General features: G+C 32.1%; 1 protein-coding gene across 2 annotated transcripts in view; it reads right to left on the reverse strand.

Moving 5' to 3' along the window:
- LOC142323567 (hexuronate transporter) overlaps positions 1 to 26466 on the reverse strand; it is a 246739-nt gene that overhangs the window by 36951 nt on the left and 183322 nt on the right. For both annotated transcript variants that reach the window (XM_075363372.1, XM_075363370.1), the window contains exon 2: positions 14060 to 14301. In XM_075363372.1, the coding sequence (XP_075219487.1) occupies positions 14060 to 14289 (230 nt within the window). In that variant the 5' untranslated portion in view covers positions 14290 to 14301. The remainder of the gene's footprint in view (positions 1 to 14059; positions 14302 to 26466) is intronic.

Here is a 26466-nt window from a genome sequence, read left to right on the forward strand (position 1 = left end):
TTAACGGGTCACGGGTACTTCCGCGCTTACCTCCATGTCATAGGAAAAGCGCCGTCCATCGACTGCCTGTATTGCCCCGGTGTACGGGACGACGCTGAGCACACCTTTTTCAAATGTGCTCGGTGGGCGGCAGATCGAGGGACACTGGAGGCGGATCTCGGAGCACTGAGTCCCCACAACGTGGTTGCGATGATGCTCCGTGACCTGAGCAGCTGGGAAAGTGTAGCCCGATTCGTCGGCAACATTCTCAGGGCCCAAAAGGTTGACCTGGATAGTCCTGAAAATTAGGTAGCACCTAATCAGGCTAATATAGGAGGTCTCGACCGAAAGTAATGTGTTAAACGGTTCCGGGTCGAGTCCTGGTAGAAAAGGGGATGGTTTTAGTCGGTAGTCTGCTGATAGTGATTGGATAATACCATCAGCGGGAGCCCGACATTCCGTGCATAAATGCATTTCCACCTCCCTCCGCAAAAACAAAAAAAAACAAAAATATTATTATTATCTAGATAAAGTATTTAATCGTTTAGAAAATTTGTTTAATGTTTATGAACATGTACTAAAATTATTTTAATGGTAATCATTTGTATAATGTATGAAAGAAGGACGATTTTGTAATTGATAATAGTCATAAGTTTATAGATGTAAGCCATTATTTTAAATTTATGAATGTACGAAAATGTTAATAAGTGACAAATTAGACAAAATTTTGTTAAGTAGTAAAATAAGAAATGAAAGAGGAATTGTTAATGTCTTCGGTTCAGTTGTTGAATTAGACGCAGTTGTTGAATAGCAATTTAGACGCATATGGTGGAGAAAAATGTGAAAAGTTATTAGAATAAATTAAATACAAACAAGATGATACTGTAAGTTAGGTTAATTCTCAGTATTATATTACACAGATATTATAATAGAATTTAATAAAACAGTTAATATAGTTGAAGAAAATTTAAGGAATTAAGTAATAAGTTGTTAGTGAGAATAAAAATCTTAGTGACACTTTATTAAATTAGAAAAATTAAGAAATTTCCTCAATCAATTAAATATTTTGTATATTATTTTAAGTTTGGTTCAAGATATTGCGAATTCTTTGACATTTTATAAAGTAGGAACGCTGCATCCCAGCATAATATCAACTAAAGAATTATTTCGTGAAATAGAAAGGTCTCCAAATATTATGTTTATCATTTCCATTGGAACCGAAGTTAGAAAACGTAAGAGAATTTTTAATTTATTAAGTTAGTTGTAAGATTAGTTCTAAGGAAATAGTGTATTTTTTTGTTACCGATTGTAGAACGATTAGATTGTAATTTGTGTAAATTGATTTCTGTTCCGACTAAAAATGAGTCAGAATTAATAATAATAATAATTTACCTAAAGTAAAATAATTGTTACAACAAAAATTAAATTTACGAAAATCAAAAATTATAGGCTTAGACAATAAAGAGTAGTGATAACATATGTAACATAGTAACAGTATAGTAACATAGGTAATTGTAAATGTGTTTCTTTAGAAGTTATCGAAAATTGAATTAAATAGATACTAGAGATGCAATATTTTAAGAAATTCTGCCTCAAAAAGAAAAAATAGAAATTAAAATTTATAAGGAAATAAAAACTAAAACGAATGAATATACCGTATAAATCCTAATCAATTTATTTTTTATATAAAAAATGATACATAAAAATAACCCACTACAGTATTCAAGAGAAAATCGCGGCACCCAAAATGTTTGGATATTAATAAATTACATTTTGATAAGGCTCAACACCTAGAATTGTCTGTAAAATTAAAAACATTAGATTTAGATAACATTAATTTAAATAATTTTTTTCCTGTTGACAAGCAATTACTAATAATGAAATATCCATTTAGATTTTGTATTTAATTTTAATGATTGTTATTGTTTATGTAATATATTGTAAAATATTTAAGGAAAGACACCTGGGCCAGCTGTTCAACAGCTTCCGGATGTTTTATTTATGGATGTAGGAGTTGGAATATATTATTTGTCATAACGTAAGCATTATTATATAGGATATTCCTGGAATAGTAGTTATTCTAGGAATTATTTGTTTTAGTTGTAGCCTTTGTTCAGTATATAATTTTATCCAGTCTAGCAGTCACTTTGTTACAATGAACATCTAACTTAATATAGAATGAATATTATTAATTAATAAATAATATTCCAATTAAATAATAAATGGGTAATATTTGTATGTAAAGCAGTTAGAATATATAATCACTATATTAATACACGCTTAATAAAAAGTATATATTTAAAAAAAATATCTTTTGTTAAAAAATAACTTGCACAAACGCCCCGGATAAACCTAACCCCACGTCCGTGCAATAACATCTACGCACACATCCGGGACGGGAAACGACATGGTACTTAGGTACCTTCACTTATGTCGGCCAAAGGAGCTATGGTTATCCGGTTATCCTCAGGAGCTCACCTTTGGAGTACGGGATTGGCGGTCCCGAGCTGTCCAACTGGTTACGGTTGTGCTTCTCGATATCACGTTTTCAGCGGTGGCGGAAGGTATGGCCGTAGTCTGTTTTGCCGACGCTGGGCAGAGTGCAGACAGGGACTGCCTACCCTTCTGCTGAAGTCTTGCGCCGTTCTGTGTGAGTCACTCACTTCGGTCCTTGGGAGGGATTAAAGGTATTGCCCCATTGCTAAATGTATAAGGTCGACCAGGTTGTGGAGGGAGTTCGGGGTTTCAAACCGGTGACGGGTGAGGCTCTGGGCGAATTTCAGAAACCCATTCAACGGGTGGAAGAGAAGGTTAGGAAGCCTGTCTCTTTGGCCTCAGTTGCTGCCGCGCCTGCGCATAAGCGGGTTGGTCCACCGCTGCTAGTTTAGGTGACGGCGGCGTTCAAAATTAAGCGGACTACTGTTAAGATAGTCCCGCTTAAACCTGGTCCGGGGGCTTCGTCGGTAGCGACGGAGCTAACCACTAAAAAGGTTCTGGATCCGCGGAGAGAAAGGATCCAAATATCCCGGGTCACGAAAACAAGGGACCATGACGTGATCTTGGAAGTTGTTAGTGAGCAACAGGCGAAGCAGCTGCTGGAGGCCAACGTTCTGCAGAAGAACGGGCTGAAGGCTCAGTTGCTGGCCGAGCCGCAGATATTGGAATATGATATGCCAAGGGCGACAAGAGCCCAAATTCCTCAGGGCCGTGCACGGTGAAAATCCTATCTTAGATATGTCCGTCGAAGACTTCCTTAGGGAAACCAAGGAAGTTCGAAAGCTGGGGAAGAAGGAAACCCCAAAGAGTCACTGGATTTTAGAGACCTCGCCTAAGATCCGGCAGGTCTTGGTGGCCGGTGGACGTCTGTTTTCCGAGTGGACCTCATGTAGGTTGTCGACCATATAGAAATTGCCCGATGCTTCAAGTGTCAGGGCTTTGGTCACATCTCTCTCCGCTGCAGAGCACAGTCGGAGATGTGTGGTCACTGTGGTCTTCAGGGGCACAGGACAACCAATTGCCCTGGCAAATCTGTGCCTGCCAATTACGCCGCCTGTACCTTGGTGAAAGGGAGCGATGCTGGACACCGGTGGGGGGTAGGCTGTGTAGAGCGTATGAGGCTGCTCGGGCAAGAGCTGTAAAAAATACAGCTTATGGCAACGCCTGAATTGAGGAAAGCCTTTGAGGACGAACTCTACCACGTCGAACGTTTGCAACTGGAGCAGTTAAACCTGCATCATTTCCGGCCGGCCACCAGTGAAGCCATGAGACTCCTTCAGGAGTACAACCTCGAGGTCCTCTTAGTCCAGGAGCCGTACGCGGTCGGGGATAGGGTGATCGGTTTACATGAGGTGGATGTTATTCATTCTCGTGAGGGACGGCCTCTCTCGGTGGTTGGCTCAGATTCGTTGGGTATCTTCTTGATGCTCTATTGATCTGATGAGCAATTCACCGTCATGCGAATCGCAAGGGGTACTCTCGATGTCGTACTAATGTCGGGATACTTCCAGCTTGGATGGAGTAGCGATGACTTGCTGGCGAAGTTGGACAGGATTCTGGATGGTCTCCCGGGCATCAGAGTCCTGGTTGCTCTGGACGCTAACACCAAGTCTCCCGCCTGGGGTTCAAAACTCACTGACCCCAGAGGTGCTGCTCTCGAACAGTTCGTTGAAGCCAGGAACCTCCACTTGATTAACGACGCAGAACAACCGCCAACTTTCTCTTGCGAACTGGGGGAAAGTTACATCGACGTCACTTTGGTGACGGGCGACCTGCTACGAAGTACAAGTAGTTAGACTGTCTGGCCCGAGGCCAGTGTGAGCATCATAGGCTTATAACGTATGAAATCGTTTACGAAGGCGGTCTAAGAGCTCCAGATTCGGGTCGCTATAACCTAAGGAGCCTGGATCAGGACAGGCTGCAGCGTGAGTGCGTAGCTGCCTTACAGGTGTTGGAATGGCGCATAGAGCACAGGGAGGAGGTGGAATTGATGGCTAAACAATTCAGCCGAGCCATCAAGACTGGTTGCGATAGGGTCCTACAGCGGCTTTGGCCAATGGACGGACCCATAGGTAGTGGCCAGTCCTCTGATCGGAGAGTGCCTGGAGCCGTCATGAACGCTGCTTCCGGGGAGCCGTGTGTTAAACCCAGGCGGAAACCCGTGAAAAAGTGGTGGTCCTCTGATCTTAACGTGCAGCGCGCAAGAGTTAGTTCAACATGGGAATGGGACACCACGACTAAGGGAAGATCCTTGTATAAATTTATACAGGATCTGGAGGGATGGAATGCCTCGAGCTTGGTTTTAAGTGCAACGGGTGCCCGGGTGCTCACCAACCACGCTAACTTGAAAAACTTGAACCAATATCTGTTTCGGTTCCGCCTGGCAGCTGATGTGCTCTGCGTCTTCGGGGAGGTCCAGTCAAATGAACACCTGATGTTTGATTGCTCTGCTCTTAGGGGGCCAGAAACCAGAAACCGGGCTACCCTGGAACTTACAGGTCAAGGGGAAAATTGGCCACTCACAAGCAGCGAATCAATGTGGCGAGAGCCGCATTGTATGACTGTGTGGGATTTCCAAGATGCTGTTGCTTTGTTCAACCGGCATCCGTAGTTTGCTTATGGGAAATACTCTTACCGCATTAAAGTAAAAACGTACCCTTTCCATCATGGATTACAAAAATGTTTATTTAATCGATAAATAATTTTTACAAGGTAATTAAAAATCAAAGTAAAAAAATTAAATTATAGTACTATAAAAATAAATTAAATCTTTATTATAGCAAACAGTAGAAAAAAAAACAATAATTAAATAAGTAATAAGAAATTCTAAAACATCTAAATATATTTTACAGATCTATTTCGTCTGTCTTTGTTATGTGTGCGTGGGTATGCCGCTTTTAACTTGTTAGAAACGGTAAGATGGAATTTCGAATATTAATGTAATAATTACCTTGAATACATTAAATCCATTAAAAGAATTTTTTTTCATCTAGTTATGAAGGTAATTCAATTTCCGATTTATATATATATATATATATATATATATATATATATATATATATATGCATGAATAGTAGAAGGTTACTTTCGAACGTTATATTCGCATGCGGAATGTTATAAAACTGACTCAGTTTTTTCAGCTTTATAAAGGATATGAGAAATTTCTCGTTTTTTTTTAAAGTAAAAGTAAATGTTAAGGTTAAGGTAACTGTTGCAAAAATAAGGAAATCATGCGTTAAAAAATAAAATGTTATACAGTATTATACCAGTTTACTGACTATTGAACATGGTATACTTAAATATGTATAAATTTTCATAAGTCTACGAAGGATGTTCATATTTGTTTATTGATATTAAATACTTGTAAATAAAAATAACAAATAATAGATTATATTAAAATTTTTATTAGTTTAAAAAAAAGTAAACATTTTTTTATTCAATTTCGTAATAATTTTTCTGTTTATCTAAGCTATTTAAATGTATGATTATAATTTTTATATAAAAATACTTATCCTTTTCGGCTACTTTTAAGCTTGGTACACGTAGATTTTATAACCGTCCGAAACGCGCAAAACATTTTTCTAAAAATATGTCTTGTTTGAATTTTAGTCTGACAGTATTTTTATCAAACATTTTCCAGTAATAAACCATTTTCAAGAATTAGCTATATCAGTCAGGAAATGCATTTTGTTTTTTTTAATGAGCTGTTTAATGTGGTGCTATAGGAGAATGTTAAAAATCAGATGGGTGGATAAAGTGACAAATGAAGAGGTATTGCGGCAAACAGATGAAGAAAGAAGCATTTGGAAAGATATAGTTAAAAGAAGAGACAGACTTATAGGCCACATACTAAGGCATCCTGGAATAGTCGCTTTAATATTGGAAGGACAGGTAGAAGGAAACAATTGTGTAGGCAGGCCACGTTTGGAATATGTAAAACAAATTGTTAGGGATGTAGGATGTAGAGGGTATACTGAAATGAAACGACTAGCACTAGATAGGGAATCTTGGACAGCTGCATCAAACCAGTCAAATGACTGAAGACAAAAAAAAAATATATAATTCTACCAATTACCACCAATGAAATGATTTTATCGCAACAAAATCACATGTGACAAGTTAAATTTATTGGGAAAAATGAAAAGTAAACGGGTATTTTTTTTACTTTCACCACCTACCTGATTCCGATGACGGATGAACTTGTTCCGTTAGTTAGTACTTAGGGAGGATTTAAATTTCTGGAGGAAAATCAGAATTTATTGCATCGTATATTAAAGCTAGATCGTTAATCGGAATATGTTGCTCTCATCTGGATAAACATTTTCCTCGGGATTATGGTCCCCAGAGAACCTTGTGTTTTTCTCTGGGTCGGTTCGATTAGTTTCTATTGGAATTCCTCTAACAATAAATCTTCCTTTCCTTTCACATCAATCATCCGTTTTTGTTAGCCCTGATTATTTCTTCTTTATCTTTGGTTCTGCAGATGAATATCTTATCCTGTTAGGGCCTTACTGAGAATATCAGGATCTGTAAATTATATATTTGCTGCGATTTAGTAAAGTACCAGAGACCGACTCGAATCTTTGTTTCTTGCTCCATAAAACACGTGATATCTGAATCGACTGTCGAGTGAAATCTGGCTCCTATTTCCTTCTAAAATAAAAGTAATACAATTTAACCTTTACGACTTTAACGAAACATATATAAAGAAAATTAAGAAAACAATTACATCGATTTCTTAATCGATATACAGGTATAAAAATTTTCCCGGAATCAACCCTTAGCAAATGTACACTGCCGTAAGATATTATACAATATTCTTAAAAGTAAATCAAATGATATTATTTTAGGCTATTTTCACCAAAAAAATGTAATAAAAATTTATCTCCTATTGCCTTGCAGAAAGTTTTAACTGTTCTTATATTGCATCATTTAATAAAAGACGAAAATAAATTTCAAGTTGGTCGGAAAGATGTAAAGTTAAACATTTTTACGGAGTTTCTACTTAAGAAGGCAGGGTTCTTTTTGCAATATTATTTTTTCAAAGATTTTTCTATTTATTATTTCCAATGATGTGTACGTTATATATGAGTTGACATATCGTGGATAAGTAAAATTTTACATGAAATCCAATGTTAGGAAGAGCGCTTAGTTTTTAGAAGGTGATGTACACCGATTAAAGATCATTTCTTTTTAAATAATAATTCGACCCGCTTAATATAAAAAGTAATATACCAAATTTTGAAAATAATTTTTAGTTCCTGAAATAATAAAAAAAAAGTTATGACATTCAATCCGTAGAGTTAAGCATACATCTATGCACATACAGTTTAGCACACATTATTGCGAGTTTAAGCATATTACGTCACTGTGAAAGAAAGAATACACCTTCTCTCCTATTAACTAAACCGATGACTATCATCATAGCGGTAGACTCTGCTAAAATGTTGACCAACATTTAGCGATCACTTGTACACTGAGTAAACCGTATTCAACACGTACATAGTTTCCCTTTCCAAACCGTATAAAACAACTGACCTTCCCTTTAGGTTTATTCGCCAGCTTTGACGCAAACGTCAAGAGCTTTTACGAAATTATCTGACTATATAGAATTTCATAACCGAAAATTAACTATTTGTTGACTTAGGATACTTGAAAATGTTGAGAAATACGGAACATATTTGTTAGTTTTATAACGGGCTACTATAGAAAAGGTATATATAAAACAGAAGATTATATTATGAAAAAACAAAATAAAATAATAAAAACGAATAGAGGCCTTTGAATTTATAAAACTGAAATAAAATTATTAAAAGTAAAGCAGACTTTTAAAAATTAAATACGTTGAAATAATAAGGTTTTAAACCGAAAGAAGGAAAAATAAATTCGTAAAAGAATTATTTAAAGGATGGACAAGGTTGTTAGGTAATTAAAGGTCGACGAATTTAGTAATAGAATGTAATATAACGGCGAAAACTAAGCGAATATAAATTTTGAAGCAAACAAGAAATTAATTTTAGATTTATAGATTAATTAAAAATAAAATGGAATTTTCTAAATAATGAAATAATAAATGACAACAAAGAATTAACGAAACAAACTTAAGTGAAAATATATTAGAAGGATTTTTTCTAAAATGTTTTTCGTAAATTATCTCAAGCGTAAATTAGTTTAATTAAAAATTAACCAATACGTTATTTTTAAAAATACATATGTTAACATCTATTAAAAGAATTTTTATAACTGGTAGTTCTTGAGATTTGTGTTAGCATACATACCTACATATTAATGAACTCTTTATTTTTAATATTCACATAAATTAATATATTATGTTATTTGACATTGTTTTTATTTAGAATTTTTTTGCGGTCAACAGGTTTATATTATGCAAATAACCATAGGTCATTAGTATTGTGCAAGTGTTAGCTAATACTTGTATTTAAAATTAGTTTAATAATTACGCGTATCTAACAGACCTACGTAGTCAATAATATAATCGGAATGTATCTATAAATATATGTTCTGTAAGTAAAAAAAAAGATAAAATTGGACAAATTTGTTGAAAAAGAACTTTTGAGTGCTTAACTCGCTTTATCTGTTAACCAAATAATCATAAACATCTTACAAATTATAATTAAATGGTAAAAACATCAGGTTTATCCATAGTATTTTTCCTGAATATATAATTAGTTCAAAGTAAGATAATATGTAAATATCAAGACAAAAATATAATTAAAATTAGAAAAATGTGTTGCTGTTAATGTGTACTGATTTTGTTGGAAAAAATAAAAATATTATGAAATCGAAAAGGCTGTTGACAAATTCCATAACAGAATATTTTACGTTTATTTATCACAATATAAACAAAACATTATAATAAAATATCAATAAAAAAATAAACACGTTTTTAATCAGAATTTAAGTATCTATTTAAAGACAGATATGTATATAAATCGTTAACCTAGATAATAACACCTTAAAATTACGTACCTAAATATCATATACGTATTTTTGGTGTCAAAAACGTAGCGGTTAAATAGATAAATCGTACCTAAAAATTTTGATTTGTAAAAACTAATTAGAATTATCAGTCTAGACTTGGAATTTTAGGAGCATTTTTCCTTTAACTAACTCACAGTATCATCAATTTACTTCTTTTTTTTTTCATACGGTCAATGTTTAATATCTTAAATCTAAAAAACAAACTTTTTATTGAATTTTGAATCGGATCAAAACGTTTTAAAGGAAATCTCACACAAATCTTATTTCCGTATATCATTTTATTAAAATAAAATTAAAAATCCTAATAAATAACGTGAAGTATCAATTTTATAAAAGTATTTACTATTTGATTTAAGTTATATAATTTTTATGTATTCCTAAGTAAATTTTATTTATTTTATGAATAATTATTGGTAAAAAATCAGTTCGTGGCATTTTACATAAATTCTATTGATTTTTTTATAAATACAGAGATATACTAGCATATTATGAAATAAAAAAAAAAAAAAAATAGATATATAAAACTTCACGGTAACGAAGTTGGGAGTAACGAATTTGGAACCTTTTAATACAAAAAAATTTGTACGAGGAGTGACTGAAACTTAATGCATAGTCTCTCATAACTTTCAAATGAAAAGTGAAACTCGAATGAATCAAATATGGCATAAAAGTATATTTTATTTTCTACAAAAACTTTTTTTTTCCATGTGATCAACATTTACAGCTACACATTTATTCCAACGGTAAATCTGTTTTCCATTTCATCGATGAAGAATGTTGGCGGTGTTTCCTCGATCCACCACTTTTAACTAATTTTTGAGTGCTTTCTTGAACGGCACTGAAAAAGGCACCGGGGATTGACCAACTTGACCCGGATATATTATTCCATCTGCTGCCTGTCATAAGAGAGCCGCTTGGCAGGCTGTTCTTGGGGTGCCTAAGCTGGGGCTGCTTCCCGACTTGTTGGAAAGTGGTTTTGGTGAGGGTGCTCTTAAAACCAGGAAAGGATCCTAGTCAGGTCGGTAGTTATCGGCCCGCCAGCCTCTTGCAGGTAATCGACAAATAGCTTGAAAGGCTGGTTGTGGAACGGCTCTGGAAAAGCATTGAGGTGAATGTTTTCTAAATCGAGGCCATTATGGCTTCACGAAAGGGGTTGGCACCGAGGTTGCCGGGGTGGAAAGCGCTGACTGTAAATATGTTTTGGCAATTTTTATAGACATAGAAGCAACATTTCCTTCCTTGTGTTGGAGTTCTATACTCTATGAGTTGGAACGCCGCAATGCTCCCGTAGCCTGTAGGCCGCGGTACGAGACTATTTTTCTAACCGTACGGCTCTGTTTTAGAATGTTCACTAGTTGTGGAAACATCCGTTACCAGGGGAAGCCCGCAGGGTTTTTTCTCGGTCCCCTGCTGTGGAGCCTGGTATTCGACGGATTTTTGGGATTGACATTTCCAGAAGGGGTCACGACCCAGGCTTTAGCCGATGACTACCTTCTTTTAGTTTGTGGTAATTCACGGCCACAGCTAAAAGACCGGGCGCAGGAGGCCTTGTCAACCGCAGAGTGCTGGATGGACATTCAAAATTTAAAGATTTCTGTGCCCAAGACGAAGTTTATGCTTCTCAAGGGTGCAGACAAATTATCGTACAGTCTGTGACTATGGGTTGTCGGGCCGTCAAATGTACATGGTATACCGAGGTGTCTTCGAAAGCCTGACCTCTTACCCGGCGCCCGTTTGGGCGCATAGGTTGGATATGAAAAGCACTTGTTCAAAATTTAAGGAGTGCCCAGCGTAGAGGCTTAATTGTATGCACTGGTGTATATAAAACAACCTCCTACAAAGCTACCACCGTATTGAAAAAGGCTCTCCCAATCGATTTACTGGTGAAAGTTTGGGCAACCATCTGGAGATTGCAAAGAGGCCGTGAGGCCGAGATATTTGGGATGCGGTTTCGATCCGGGCCAGTACCGGTGCGGAACAGTGATCACAATGCACTGGATCTAAATTTTGTTCAGTTGCCCGCCTGCGGAAGAGGCTGCAGAGCCTCGCAATGGAAGCATGGCAGCTGGAATGGGACACCATGACCAAGGGAAGATCCTTGTATAAACTTATACAGGATTTGGGGGATGGTATGCCTGGAGCTCGCTTTTAAGTGCAACGGGTGCCCAGTTGCTCATCAACCACGCTAACTTGAACCAATATTTTTTCGGTTCCGCCTGGCAGCTGATGAGCGTACGTATGCGGGGAGGTCCAGTCAAATTAACACCTGATGTTTGACTGCCCTGTTGATGGGGGGGGGGGTGTAGAGACTGGGTTACCTCAGTGGTGAAGGGGAAAATTGGCCACTCCCAAGCAGCGAGTCAATGTAGCGAGAGTCACATTGTAGGTCCGTGTGGAAGTTCCTAGATGTGGTTGCTTTCTTCAACCAGCATCCGTAGTTTGCTTAAGGGAAAGTCTCTTGCCACATTGCCGTGGAAAGCTAACCCTGAGTATGGCTGACCACCAGCCAATTATTATGGCTCCAAGCGCTATAAAATGGTGCACAGGTACTTGCCGGCATTCAGTGACCTAGGCGTGGCAGCGAATTGCTGCCTAGACGAAATAAATTTATTATGGATGTCATATATATTTTAAGTAGTTGACGGGATGCGCCTATCCATTTTAGTAAATGTATGACAGGTGAGCGGTTGGTACGTGTAAGTCGATGGTGTATGGCACCACGCTTAGTCCGCTCACGCTGTTAGGTAAGGTCTAGAAGCTATGTTAGGGTACTGGTCGCTAAACTGTTCGAGGCTCAGTTGCCGTTTGTGGCAGAGACATTCGGTGTTATGCTTTAAGGCCACCGAATGTGGTGCTGGCGGGTGAAATGCCAAGCAAACCAAATGATCCACAACTTCAATGCGTTCTTCAGTTCATCATCCATGATGAAATGAATACCCTTAATACTCCCCTTTAATTGCAGAAAGAAATGAAAATCGCAAGGCGTCAAGCCGCTGAGTTTGGACAGTGTGGAATAAGTTCAAATTTTAACTTCACTAGGACCTCGGCGCTTGCACACGATGTGTCTCACCTATCATTATCGTGTTGCAGAATTATCGGCCAAGTTGATTGTCGAACAAGACCATCTCCTAAGCTGGTATAACGTCTCTATGTATCTCACAGAATTTTCAATCGATCCGAACTCCTGGTAGTCAATCATACGTTTTCAAAATCCCTGAACACTGTCGAGAAATTTTTTTTTGATATGTAGTGAAACATAGTGCCGGTTTTTCATGTTCTGTCGTTTTTTTTTCCGTGTCGAAATGATGTACCCAAGTTTCTTCTCCCGTCACAATATTGAATAGGAAATCATTTTCCTCGTCACGATAACGTTTCAGAAGCTGTTTACAACATTCCTTTCGCTGTTGTTTGTTTTTTCTGTGATTTTGTGTGGTACTCATCGCGAACAAATTTTATGGTAGCCCTTATCGCGCAATAATTTGTCGTACATGTTCTTTCGATATGCCTATCTGGGTGGCAACGGGTTGTTGTGTGATGTAACTGTCATTTTGAATCGATTCATCCATTTTTTATTTTTTGGTGCTTCTTATTCACAGAAACTGGTCGACCACTGCAAGATTCATTATCAATATTCTGATGCACGAAATTTAATTTCCCATCTACTCACAGTACTTCGACCGACAGTTTCATCAACACAAACGGTTTTAAGACGTCGATGAATGTCATTAGCGTTCACTTTATCCGCTCTTAAAATTCAATCGTTATGCGTTGTTTTAGACACGTTGACATAGAAAGCGTACCGACTCCATAAAAATGGCGACTGGTAGAAAATGAGAGGTCCTGGGCCAACGAGTTTTTGAATGTTAGTACTCGTAGTAGAGGGAATACTACAAGGTGGCAGCACCTGTTGCTTTTTACATTTTGTTCTCCCGTTTGGTTCCAGCGAGGATTAAATTTCAGCTCTCTCTCTCATATATTATTCCTCCTGAAATTTGGATTTTGAAAAGATTTGTAATGAATTCATGAAAATATTTTACATTGAGGTTAAAAGAGTCGGCAGGTAGCCTGTGGAACACGGAATAAAACATTTTACCGGAGTAATAGTTTATTGGATTTTTGCAAAGGATTTAATTCGATCAAGTTAATATATATTTTACGAGTATATTAATTCAGTCAATGGAATATAATTAGATCAAGTTATTCTCGTCTAGATTTGTATAAAAGTTAACCACAAGATGAATTGTTTTTAAACCTGAAAACTGGGATGTTAACTAGATGCAATTTGGATAGATTAGGTGTCCTGAAATAGCATATAAAATTATATTTTGGTACTTCTATATCCAGCATTCAAATTGTTGTATAAACAAAAATATTTTGTGAAATCAGTAGAAATGGAAACTGTAATTAATCGATTCAAATCCTCAGAAAAGGATATAAATAACTGTCTTCACACTGCTTAAGAGGAAAAAACCATTTAAAAAGTTTGGATTATAAGCATACAAACAAAACACACACACACTCTCTATCTCTCTCTCTCTCTCTTTAAAAAAGACAACGAACTCAGCGATTTAGCACTTTTTACCTCATTTCATTCGTACTAGAAGAACATGCCTCAGCTAATGTATTATTGAATTCAACTCCTGTTAGATTCCATTGGCATGCTATATCACCATAATGAATGTCAATGGCAGTCGCCTTGCTGGTGACTCCGATTAAAAAGTGTCCTAATTCCGCTGTAAGGTAACCCAGTGTCAGAATTACCAATACGTACCAAACGTACAGTCCACTAAGTTTCTGTAGGACTGGAATCATTGTACTCGTCACCTGAAATAAATAAAAAAATATATATATATATATTACTAAACATTTCGTAAAATAAATAATTTGTTAAAGCGTAGGTTAATAAATTAGTTTAAATAATCTAATCGACCTAGTTTAGTAATAGTTCTAGCCTACGTCTTTAATTCAAACAAATTACTTTTTAATTATATTATCATGGCCCTAATTGTTTTGTTTGTCTATATATATTATGTATGTTGAAAAATTCGTAAAATGAAAAATCTGTGTAATTAAATAAGTGTTATTTATATTTTAATAGTAAGAAAAAAAAACAGACAATCAAAAGATAAAGATTCAAATAAAGTATAATTTATAGTATTAGGTAAGAAAGAAAAAAAAGCTTTCTTTGAAGGGTTACAACTAATTAATTTCTTGCTGAAAAGTAGTCGAGCCTTATGTTATATTAAACTTTGTTATCTTCGGTGAATTTGAATTTAATAGTTTCTGACAATTTCAATTCGTTAAAAAAACTTTTGTTGGAATTAATAGAAAACTGCGTGTTTTTCCTGTTTCGCAGTAGTTTAATTTTGTCGGTAGGTACATTACTTTGTAGAGATTAAATGAAAAATATAAAGTTCTGTTTGTCATTTAGGTTAATAAGAAAACTTTTCAATATGTCGGAAAATATTATTAATAATTTCTCAGTAATGTTAAAAATCTCTTTTATACTGTACATTTTTTTTTTTTTTTTAATAGAATAATGTAACGCATATAGTCGCATAAGTTCAGTTAATAACGGTGTGGAAAAAACATCGTATAGAAACGAATCGTTTTCAATAAAACTTCTTCAATTAAAAAAAGAGTATAGTCGTTTCAAGTAATTCTAGAACACAGTAAAAGAGGTCTTGCACTCGTCTGAACAGCGTTTTCCTTGTGAAGCACTGCGCTAGTATATACAATGTTAAACCAGTATTTTATCGACAAATGCAGCTCATCTTTGAACTAGACCTTGATATTGACATGGCATTCCGTAAAGAGAATTTCACTATTTACGATCCGATATTAATTCTTAAGGAATTTTTCGTATAAATGACTGGACGACCTAACATCTATCCGAGTTTATAGGACACTCACCTTTTGAAGAGGTAAAAAAAAAAATCATCAGTTCATAATTTACGCAACAGATAGTATTAATATAGTCATAATTATCCACATTTCATCGAGGCCATATTTTCATTTTGTACATTACTGGAATAATTTTTTATATTTTAATGGTCGCTGAAATTGAAACGAGTGTCAGCGTTCATTCTATGAACGCTGTTTTATAAGTGCAATAATAAATATTTAAATATTAAATAACGAATGAAAATGTTCAGAAGTATTCTAAAAAAAGAGAATAAAGACGTTAAGTTCCGAATGTTGTTCTTTGAATGAAGCTAAAAGAGAGGTAGAGAAAAAAGTTAATAACAGATTCATTGTTAAAAAAGAAATTAATTTGGAAATTTATAAAAATAAATCTGTACAGTGAAGTAATATGACGGAAAAATTATTTTTGAATTAAATTAGGAAAAATGGTAGTATTATTCCAGCAACGGTGGAATTTTTTATTTTTCTCGTGAAAATTAACACAAAATGTTGATTGTCAATGTTGATTGCGCACTCGCTTGATCTCTTTTTACCTCCTACTTGTTGCATCTGTAGAGAACAACACTAATAGAGCACCGACTCTACCGCCACGGGTCATTAACCTGTTTTTATCTGAAAATTATTTATATTTTACCTAAGGGATATTATTTTTATACTAGAAATAAATATTCTTTTAGAATTTCAGACAGGAACCTCTATCGAATTGAAAAGGTAAAACGAACCTGTTAAAATAAGGATTTGATAACCAGATGTCGAAATGACTCCTTAAAAATCAAAATAAGTAAATATAATGAAACGGGCAGACTGCAGTATGTGACATTTTTGCACTATTTTAATAAACAGATTTTTAAAGGTATGACTTAAATTTTGTAAATAAAATTGTTTCATTTGTATTTTTTTAATTTAGTATAAAACTTTTGCTTATTAATTAATTAATATTTTCGTATTATTAGAATATTAATTATATTAGTATTTATTTAACTCAGATAAACGATGCGCAGTTCGGCTGTTATAAAATGCTCTAATGTAGGATGCAGTGCGCTGTTCGTGTAAGGATTTGTATACCCAAGAACTTGGTGCGCGATTCGGTTCCCCCGTAATAAATTTCGTAGATTAAGCGACAAAAAAAAATAATTTAAAAAATAAATTCTAAATTCACTTTTTTAGAATCTGATTGGTATCATTAAGAATTAGAAATAAATTATTAGAAATATTACTCTCTATGGAATACAGAACTTTACTGTAACAAAATATAAAATAAGGAAAGCATAACGAAAGCAAAAAAAAAAAAAAAACAAAATAGATAATTAGATCGAAAATTAGAGGATTTAATGAAGTTCAAAACGGTAAGGTTCTGAGATGAATAGGAGAAAAAAAAGCGTACGGAAAAGTCTCACTAGAAGAAAGTCTATTGTCTACAAGTACGTTATTCATAATAAGATAATCATGTTTAATTAATTTAGTAAAAGAAGAAAATTTAAAAGTAAAATTGAAAAAGTAAAATGTAAAAGTTAAAATATGGATTTCAAATAAGATGAAATTAAAAGATTAAGCCAGAATAGGAAGTAAAGATACCCCTTAAACCAGTCAAATGACCGATGAAAAAACATAGTTACAATGCTGAAAATAAATCAAGTTCATTAGGGACTACAACTAAAAAGAGTCATACATTAAAAAAAATAAAAAAATTATCTAATAATTTTTATATAGTCAAAATTATTAAATAACTATTAAAGTTTATGTATTAAATAAAACAGAATTACGCTTCATAAATTTGTTACAAAGATATGGTATTGTTTGTTGGGAAATTAAATTAATAGTAAAAAATATCAGTACGTAGTATTAAAGCTAATCTGTAATAATTTCCTACGGTTACGCTTTATTTATTGTATTTACCCAGTCGGAATAACAAACAGAAGACTGAGACTCGGCGTTGGGCAGTGTAATTTTGTGGCAGTAAAGCGGACGGGTGGGGGAAACAGACCGGTCGAGTCATGTCGACGCGACAGCTCACCTGCAGACAAGTCGTTTATTTGTATCTCTCTTGACGTCATGCAGTGTTTTGATTTGGCTTACTTCTTGAGTTTGTGCAAGTAAAACGTTTTATTTTATTATCCTGCATACGGTCTATTGATAATTATCGGTTGAAATTTCATGTTTGATTTTTCTCTTATTATATTATAATAATTAATTTTATACAACCTAAATATGTTCTATAACCTAAAATGTTATCTTATAACTCTCTTAAACGTACCGGCTTTTGCAGGTTAGTTAATTTAATAATATATAATTTATCATAATTATTATCCAAGAATTAACGAAGAATCATATCAAATGTGTGTATGTTAACATTTATTCAATAAATAAGAAGGAAAACTTAAATATATTTATTTCTGTTTTACATTAGTTGTACGTAGAATAAAACGTTACGCAACGTTTTAATTGTTACAAGTGAACAGTTTAGTCGGTTTCTATTACAAATAAAAATACGTCTTGGCAGATGTTTGGCGTAATTAGTTGTTCTTGAGCCAATTGAAAACATGTTTTTTTCATAAAAACTGTTTGTTGATTTGTTTTTCTTTCCGTTCTTTTAAAATGTTTTAACCCGTATTTTTAACTAGCGAACAACATTAATATTAAAAACTGCAACTGAAATTTATTTGTTAAATTACTGTAATAATTGTTGTTTATATTTCAAAAGCGAGTAGATCATACTTTGCTAATAACCGTATTAGCCTTGTATTTCACGTATCTATCAATAAACGGGATTGAATTCACGACAGTAATGAGGATAGATAATTGAAAAATCGTTTTAAAAATAAATAAAAATAAGAGAAATTTTAATTTCTTTTTCTTTTAATGTACTGAAATCTTAAATAATGTAAATATTTTTTGTGAAACTTATTAAGTTATTGTATTACAAATAAGAAAATAACCGAGCAATATTCGTACTGAATACTTATTCTACGAGAAATTACTTTGGGAACTTGACCTGAACTTTGGCCTAAACTTAGACCGGATAACATGGCAATTTTTCCTGTTTCTTGTAAATGTATACTGTAATATGTAATACTGTGGAGTGATGTTATTTTTTTTTTTTTTGTGTGTAGAACTAACGAAACACAGTGTGGATAATTTCCATTCCCTGATGATGCTGATACATATGGCGAAACATATGGGAAAAAATTTTCCTGTGGCAAATATATGGTAAGACGATAATTAAAAAATATTATATACATGTTTTTAGCAAAAGTGTGTGTGTGTGTTGAGGGGCGCGCGCGCGTATTAATAATATATTAATATTAATATAATCTATTTATGTATACTTTGTCAACTAACTTTTAAATACATAATGTTAGTTTTTCTTATAAGATTTCTAAAAAACAATGAATAGTTTATTATTTTTGTGTTCTTTTTGATTTAAAAAAAAGAAAATATTTCTTAATAGTCTACTAGCAGAAACGATAGTTGTTAGCAACAATACGTACAAAAGCAGCTGTTTAAAAATGTTAACATCGTTGAACATAATCATTATATACATTCTATCATAAAAGAAAGAGACAGATGTACACGTATACAAAAAGAGAACACCTCTTCATCTAAAAGAGGAAGGGATGTCCTTCCTTAATACTTTTTTCGTTGAGTATCTGTCGAATAGAGGCGGCATTGTTCAATATATTCATTCCTGTAACGTTGAGCTGAATGAAGGATGTTTTGTAACAGAACAATTTCTCTTTTTTTTTTAAATTGCTGCTTTAAAATAATTTAAAAAAAAACTAGTTTGTGCAATAAAATACTATATTAATGAATTATTAATTGCTACGCGTATACTAAGATTAAGCCATTTTTTTTTCATTTTACTTTATTTTGTGTCTAATTGGAACGATTTCTTTAGAATAAATTATTTTTAGTTCTTTACATGTTTAATCCAGTTTTAATTTCGTCAGTTAGCATTAAATCAGTGCGTTTCTTCATATTTATTTATCTTCCATAATATTTTGAATGAATACGTCCGATTAAAGAAAACAATTATTTTTGCGTAGATTACTTTATTCTATGTATATTTTGATTTGCTTGTTTTGCTTCAACAAATTAAATGTAAATTCAAGTTATCTCTCACCTGTTACCTAAAAATGGATAGAGAATAATGTTTTACGATATAAAACTATTTATTAAAAGAATTAATAAAAAGTAGATCGTATCGTATTATAAATTACATAAATACTTGTTGGGAAATCATATCCAGATATTTCTAGAATTCTTCTAGATTTTGAACTTTTAATGAATTTACGCTAAAATGTATCTATTAAAGATTGACAAGCGCGTTCAATATTCTTTGATGACGTTGATCGTTATCAGAAACGATGTGGGTATTTTGAATACCCTAATAATCTATGCGTCAACCTGAATAAAATTCATTAATTTAATTTTTTTTTTCATTTTTTTCCTTGAGTGAACTTCCATTTTTTCTATTTTTAGACGCTTGTTTAACACATAAGTACGGTAAGGTAAATTTTATTACAATCAAAAATTATTTCGGAATTTAAATTAACATTTATAAATAAACTTAACCTTTTTTTATTGATTATTGTTAGTTTAAGATCATTTTCAAAGCAAAATTACTTTTAACGCGAGTAAAAATTTCATTTTCAAAAATATAACCGTTGTACAGCGATGAAATTTTTTAGAAATAGTACTCTAAAATTTATAAAAACTGTTTTAGATTAATGAAACTTTTTTTCATCAAACAGCCCTTCCGGATTTAGTTGTCAACACTTATTCAGTAGAATTATTAGAAAAATAAGAGGAGTTTCAATAGAATGTTTAAGTAATTTATATAATAAAATTTTACCGTATATCTCAATATAGTAGCAAATTTTTTTTTAGATGTTTTAAAAACAACGTGCTGTAGTGACCCTAAACTGCAACACAAGTTAAAAATTCATTAAAGTAAAGATTAAGCTCAAAAAAGTATTCGCATTAATATAATACTATTTATTATCGTATATATTGAATTACTACTTTTATTTATTTTTATCCAGAACTTTTATTTATTAAAAGTTAAACACTTTTTATTTATTTCAAACTAGTTTTATTTATTTTTTTTAACAAAAATGTAACGTGACGCAGACATACAAACATACATCTTTTGTATTTATTTTTTTGTTTTAGATTTTTTGGCTTTATGCTCTTTAAAAGCTCCGAAGTGCATTGTTTGTAAAACCCTGCAATTATTTTGATGATGAAATAATAACGCTTACCTTTTACTGTGTAATTTTATAGTATATTAACGAATACGCTATTCTAGAAAACGGATTTTTTAAATTTTTTAATGACCTCCAGCTCCATCCTAATATTGGGCCTTCTGCAGTAGAAGCCCGCTTATCAAAAATTAAAAATATAAACTGAAACTATAATTTGTGTACTTATTTTCTGGACAGTATTTATAAACGATACTGTTATACACTTTTTTTTAATTATTAAAATCAACACTAATTTTTTACGTAGAAATTACAACGTAGGTCGGTTGTTTTTATTGGTTGTTTGTTATTTTTTTTTTTTTTTTTTGGTTCAGAAATAGGGACGTCCCCTGCAGAATATCCGTAGTATTTTTTCTATTAATCGTCCCAATTTTTCATTAAAATCAACAGAATCTTTACCGATTATTACTGTAAAATTTCGCTGTTATTTGATAAAATAATAAAATAATTCACTAAGGTCGTAATTTTTTCAAATATATCAGGATAAAGTAATGATATGAACTTGGCTTTCCTTGTAAAGGTTGATGACAGATCGAGGAGTAGTCGAATTAGTTAAATTTTAAAGCAGTTTGTTTCTCAAGTTTATCTTCTAACCGTAGTTTATCGGCTCTAGTCAAAAATACATCCTAGTCCTAGGAATATTTTATAAAGAATTGTTACATGCTCTTTAACGGTTGAGGAATAAAACGAAACTAGCTACGAGTCTTGAATAAATAAAACTCATCAGATATCCCGGAAATTCTTGGTTTATCATATGATTCTTACTTATTATTAAAATCATAGATCGCTTATTACTATTATTACAGATCGTAAGCCTATACGTAAAATATACGTTAGGTTACATATCAAAGCCAGTCAACTCTTTAAGGTCAAATCGTTTACTCGTTAAACAGTGTTCCTTCTACGCTTAGTGAACACTATATTTTAGGATGGAGGACAAAGTACTGAACGTATGTAACTCGAGTTACCGTAATTGAATTACTCGTCTCAGGCCAATAAACAGGAAATATATGCTCACATACACAACATTGTCGTTATAGAAGTTGATAAAACATAGCCTATAATGTACGCTCGGTTCCCAGCGCTTTATTGTTAAACTTTTATGACTTCGTATTCAATTCAACAATCCTGTTATGGTAATTCTTCTGTCATTGAAATACTAAGTAGCCGCGAATCTAAATTTGTCCCATATGTTTCCATATATATAAAAATAAACATTTTTTTTAATGAAAATCATTCTTATTCATATAATATGCTCTACATATCGAACGTTGTTTTGAAAACACATTTCGATGTGTGTCCTACACTGCTGAAGAACATGTAATCCAATAATTTTCTATATATAGGAAAAATAAGCTTTTTTTTATGAAGGAGTTTTTTTTTACAAAATACAAGCATACTCAAGATGAAGTAAATTTGTTATGGCGTTGGTCATACGTTCCTTAAGATCATTTATGTTTAGTATCTTTTCCTGATACATCACGGCCATCGTAAAAAAATGATTATTTTTCCCTATGTATGGAAACTTATGGGAAACTGTGTATTTATCGTAATTTTTGTTTTTTCTTTTAAACAAAAATTTTACGAATTTTTAATATTTATTTTACGTTGTTCATAATTATTTTTTAACGTGAAAAAATATACCGTTCGCTAAACTTGTACATTTATAAAATCAAGGAATCTGATTAAAAAAAAAAAAAAAAAAAAAAATGTTACAGTTATAAGAAAAAATTCCTGATTAAATTAATTCAAAGGCAAACAAGTTGAGCGGCTTCGAATCAGTTATCGTGGATACAGATAACTCATTCGATTTTTCCTTTCATGTTAATATTCTTGCATTAGATTTATTTATCTATCCGTTTTCATTATTCGCAAAAGATATAATCATTACACAGTGATAATTATTTATATTTTCATTTATTTAATTTTGTCTTTATTAAATCATTTAGTTCTAATTCTCCTAGTCCTAGTCCTCATTCTAGACGTCCTTGATCGATTGCATGATGTTGTTTGTGTAGCCTAAAGTCTTTTCCTTATGAACTTTATTTACTCATATATCATCCGTTTTTAATTGACAGTCTGGATACTTCTGTCATTTCAGAATAATCTTTTTTTAATCGTTAGAAGAAATTATATTACAGATCGTTTGATTTATATTAGCTTTTTTTTTTAATCGATGCAATATTAAAGTCTTCATCTTTAGGAAACGAAAGTAATTTACTTAGACTTAACCAGAATATTTGTAAGTTGTACACTATAAATTGAACTTAAAAACTTACTTAGGTAGAGTCGATTACTTCCATAAAAATTCTGAAATAATTAAAATTGTAGCTTCATTTTAGGTTAAATCATATATGTCCTTTAAAAGAATGATCACTGGGGATGCATTTTAGAAAGAGGATTTCAAGGAACAAATAGAATTTAAAAATATTTCCGTCTGGAATTTTTTTTACAATTTTGATGGACGGCTTCTTTCCTGGTTGTAGATAAGCACTACCACCCAAAAAGATAACCTGGTAGTGAAGGTATCTTAAACAGCATAAAGATTAATAGTTTTAAAACAAAATTAATCGATCTTAATTTATTGTTTCCATAATCTTTAGAAATTTTTAAAATTAATTAATTTTCGATCATCCGGTATTCCTCCAGTTACCATATTTATGTATTATCAGGAAGTAAAACAAACTTTAATAAAAATTCCAAAAAAAATGTTTCGTAAGGAATGGATTTTCAAATTTAATTCTTTCTCAGGGAACCTTATATGAATCCTGTAATATATTCTCAGCTATTAAATCACAAAAAATTATCAGCACGGTAGGGAGAAGAAAATCTATTTATATTTTCCAAAATGTTTCTATGAAAATAATTAAAAATCTGTTTTATCTATTTTTCATCTTAAGTCGTAAATTTTTTCCAGATTAGGGTCAAAACCCGGTCCCCGTTTGAAATAAAAGTATTTTTCAAGAAAAATAGTTTAAAATAATATTTTTATCTATTAAAATTTATTTAAATGTATCCTATAATGTAATTGTAAAAAAAACTTAGTTTAAAAAAAACACGACGATAATATAAAATAAAAAAAAAACCAGCGTGGAAATTTACATACATAGATATAATTGTATATAAAGTATATAGATAGAACCTAGTTACAAAAAAAATCACGTCACTCGATAACTAACAATAATCGTGAAAAGTTAGGCTGTTTAAAAAAAAATATATTTGCCTAAATCCTTCTTAAAGTAATCGTAAAAAGTTTTTCTTTAACATAACCCTTAAATAGTTTTGTCGTTAAAAGTTACTTATTATAATAAAATATAAATTAACATAATTTTTTTTTATAACATTGATTAAATTATTAAAAAATTACGTAACAATAAATTTTCCATTGAAATTTCTGCATTTTGAAAACCGTTAATTCGATTTTGATAAATAAATACAAAAATATACGAGTAAATAGATTTATTTTCTAAATTTAATTTGCGGAACCAAGTACCCTTACACTGATACCTTGCACGATTTTAGTTATGTAATGTACTACATTTAATCAGTATACGTATTACTGGTCACCGAATGTTTGGATAAATTTACCCCTATAAATTACCTGAAAATACATATAACCTAAAGAAAACAACATATAAAGAAATTATCATTGCAAAAACAATCTCTTAAAATTATTTAGAAATGTAATTAATAAATAACAGATGGATAGATAACGAAAAATAAGTCGTTACAAGTATTTGATTACATTTTCCGATTATATAATATTATAACGCGTAAGGAATACATCATTAAGTTATTATTTTAACTTCAGCATGTTGTTAAAGTAACTTAGTTAAACTTCAAAACCTTTTAAATTTCCATAATAATAATTTTAAAATTACATATTACATTTCTTTTTTACCTTTAATTTTATGGTTAATTTTTTCAGTCTATTTCATATAATTAAATAACAATCTTCTTTTTTCTCTATTATTTCTTATGTGATTACACTTTATTACTTATTTATTTATTAATTTTTTTTTAAATTTTAATCCCTGAGATCATTGTTCTAAAATAATTTACGTTCTTAAGAAAAAAAAAGATAATTTTATACATCCACATACCGATCACATGAAGCACACAGATGTATCCAATGTTAATGAAAAAAAAAAAAAAACAATCGACTAGCTATTATTATTTGCAGGTTCTCAGAATTAAACGACCTCCAACGAAAGTAAAACATGAGTGTAAGGTCATAATCCTTTTACATATTATAACAGAACCTTACTTATATATGTTTTGTATTATATTACAATTAAGTAGACCGGATTTTAAAATTAAAAAATCGCTAAGTTTTTAATTCAACCGTATATGTTACAGTTTATTCATAAGTACTTATTTTTTTTTTTGTTTCTTGGATGTTTTAATGTAAAAAGGTGAAAATTATTATCGGTAAAAAAAATTCCTCTACTTGGATTTTTTTTATTTCTAGTTTTGAAATCTTCCGAGTCGAATATTACTGAAGTTTTGTGTGTATGTGTTGGTTTTACCCTTCAGAAGCGGTTTAATTTGAAATAATGTAATTACGTGCGATGACTTATTTATAAGAGGATCACTGTACTACATTAAAAAATAAATTAATGGGGACGCGAGTAGTTTATTTTTTAAATTAAAAAAAAATTCAAAGAAATTTTTGATTTTTTGATCAGCATGACAAAACTCGATAATACTTTAATAAAAATTATTAGCGATTCCCATTAAAATTAAAGAAATATAAATTAATAGAATTTATAAATTACACATAATAATTTGTTTTTCGAAAAACTTTTTACACTGTTAATAATGGAATTATTGTTAATAATAAACAATTATTTGATAGTTTGTATGAATAAAAACCCACTAAAATAAATGAAATTTGCAGATTTATTAAATGATTATTAAATCTATTTTTTTTAAAAATTCAGTATTGTAAAAAAGCTGACAACACGGTTTTAGGACTTTCTCGCCACACGCCTTTTTTCTGATGTATGGCTTACACACACCTTTTAATTTGAAATATTAATCATTTTGTTTAAATATTTTTTCGTTAATTTAATTCAGAGAGTTAATTTTAAGAGAGCATTAAAAGATTTAAATGGCAGAAAGGCTCCTGGAATAGACGGAATACCTGTAGAATTACTGCGCAGTGCAAGTGAGGAAGCGATTGATAGATTATACAAACTGGTGTGTAATATTTATGAAAAAGGGGAATTTCCGTCAGACTTCAAAAAAAGTGTTATAGTAATGATACTAAAGAAAGCAGGGGCAGATAAATGTGAAGAATACAGAACAATTAGTTTAACTAGTCTTGCATCAAAAATCTTAACTAGAATTCTATACAGAAGAATTGAGAAGTGAGTGGAGGAAGTGTTAGGAGAAGACCAATTTGGTTTCAGGAAAAGTATATGGACAAGGGAAGCAATTTTAGGCCTCAGATTAATAGTAGAAGGAAGATTAAAGAAAAACAAACCAACATACTTGGCGTTTATAGACCTAGAAAAGGCATTCGATAACGTAGACTGGAATAAAATGTTCAGCATTTTAAAAAAATTAGGGTTCAAATACAGAGATAGAAGAACAATTGCTAACATGTACAGGAACCAAACAGCAACAGTAACAATTGAAGAACATAAGAAAGAAGCCGTATAAGAAAGGGAGTCCGACAAGGATGTTCCCTATCTCCGTTACTTTTTAATCTTTACATGGAACTAGCAGTTAATGATGTTAAAGAACAATTTAGATTCGGAGTAACAGTACAAGGTGAAAAGATAAAGATGCTACGATT

Source organism: Lycorma delicatula, chromosome 4, assembly GCF_047948215.1.
Source record: "Lycorma delicatula isolate Av1 chromosome 4, ASM4794821v1, whole genome shotgun sequence".
Taxonomy (NCBI): domain Eukaryota; kingdom Metazoa; phylum Arthropoda; class Insecta; order Hemiptera; family Fulgoridae; genus Lycorma; species Lycorma delicatula.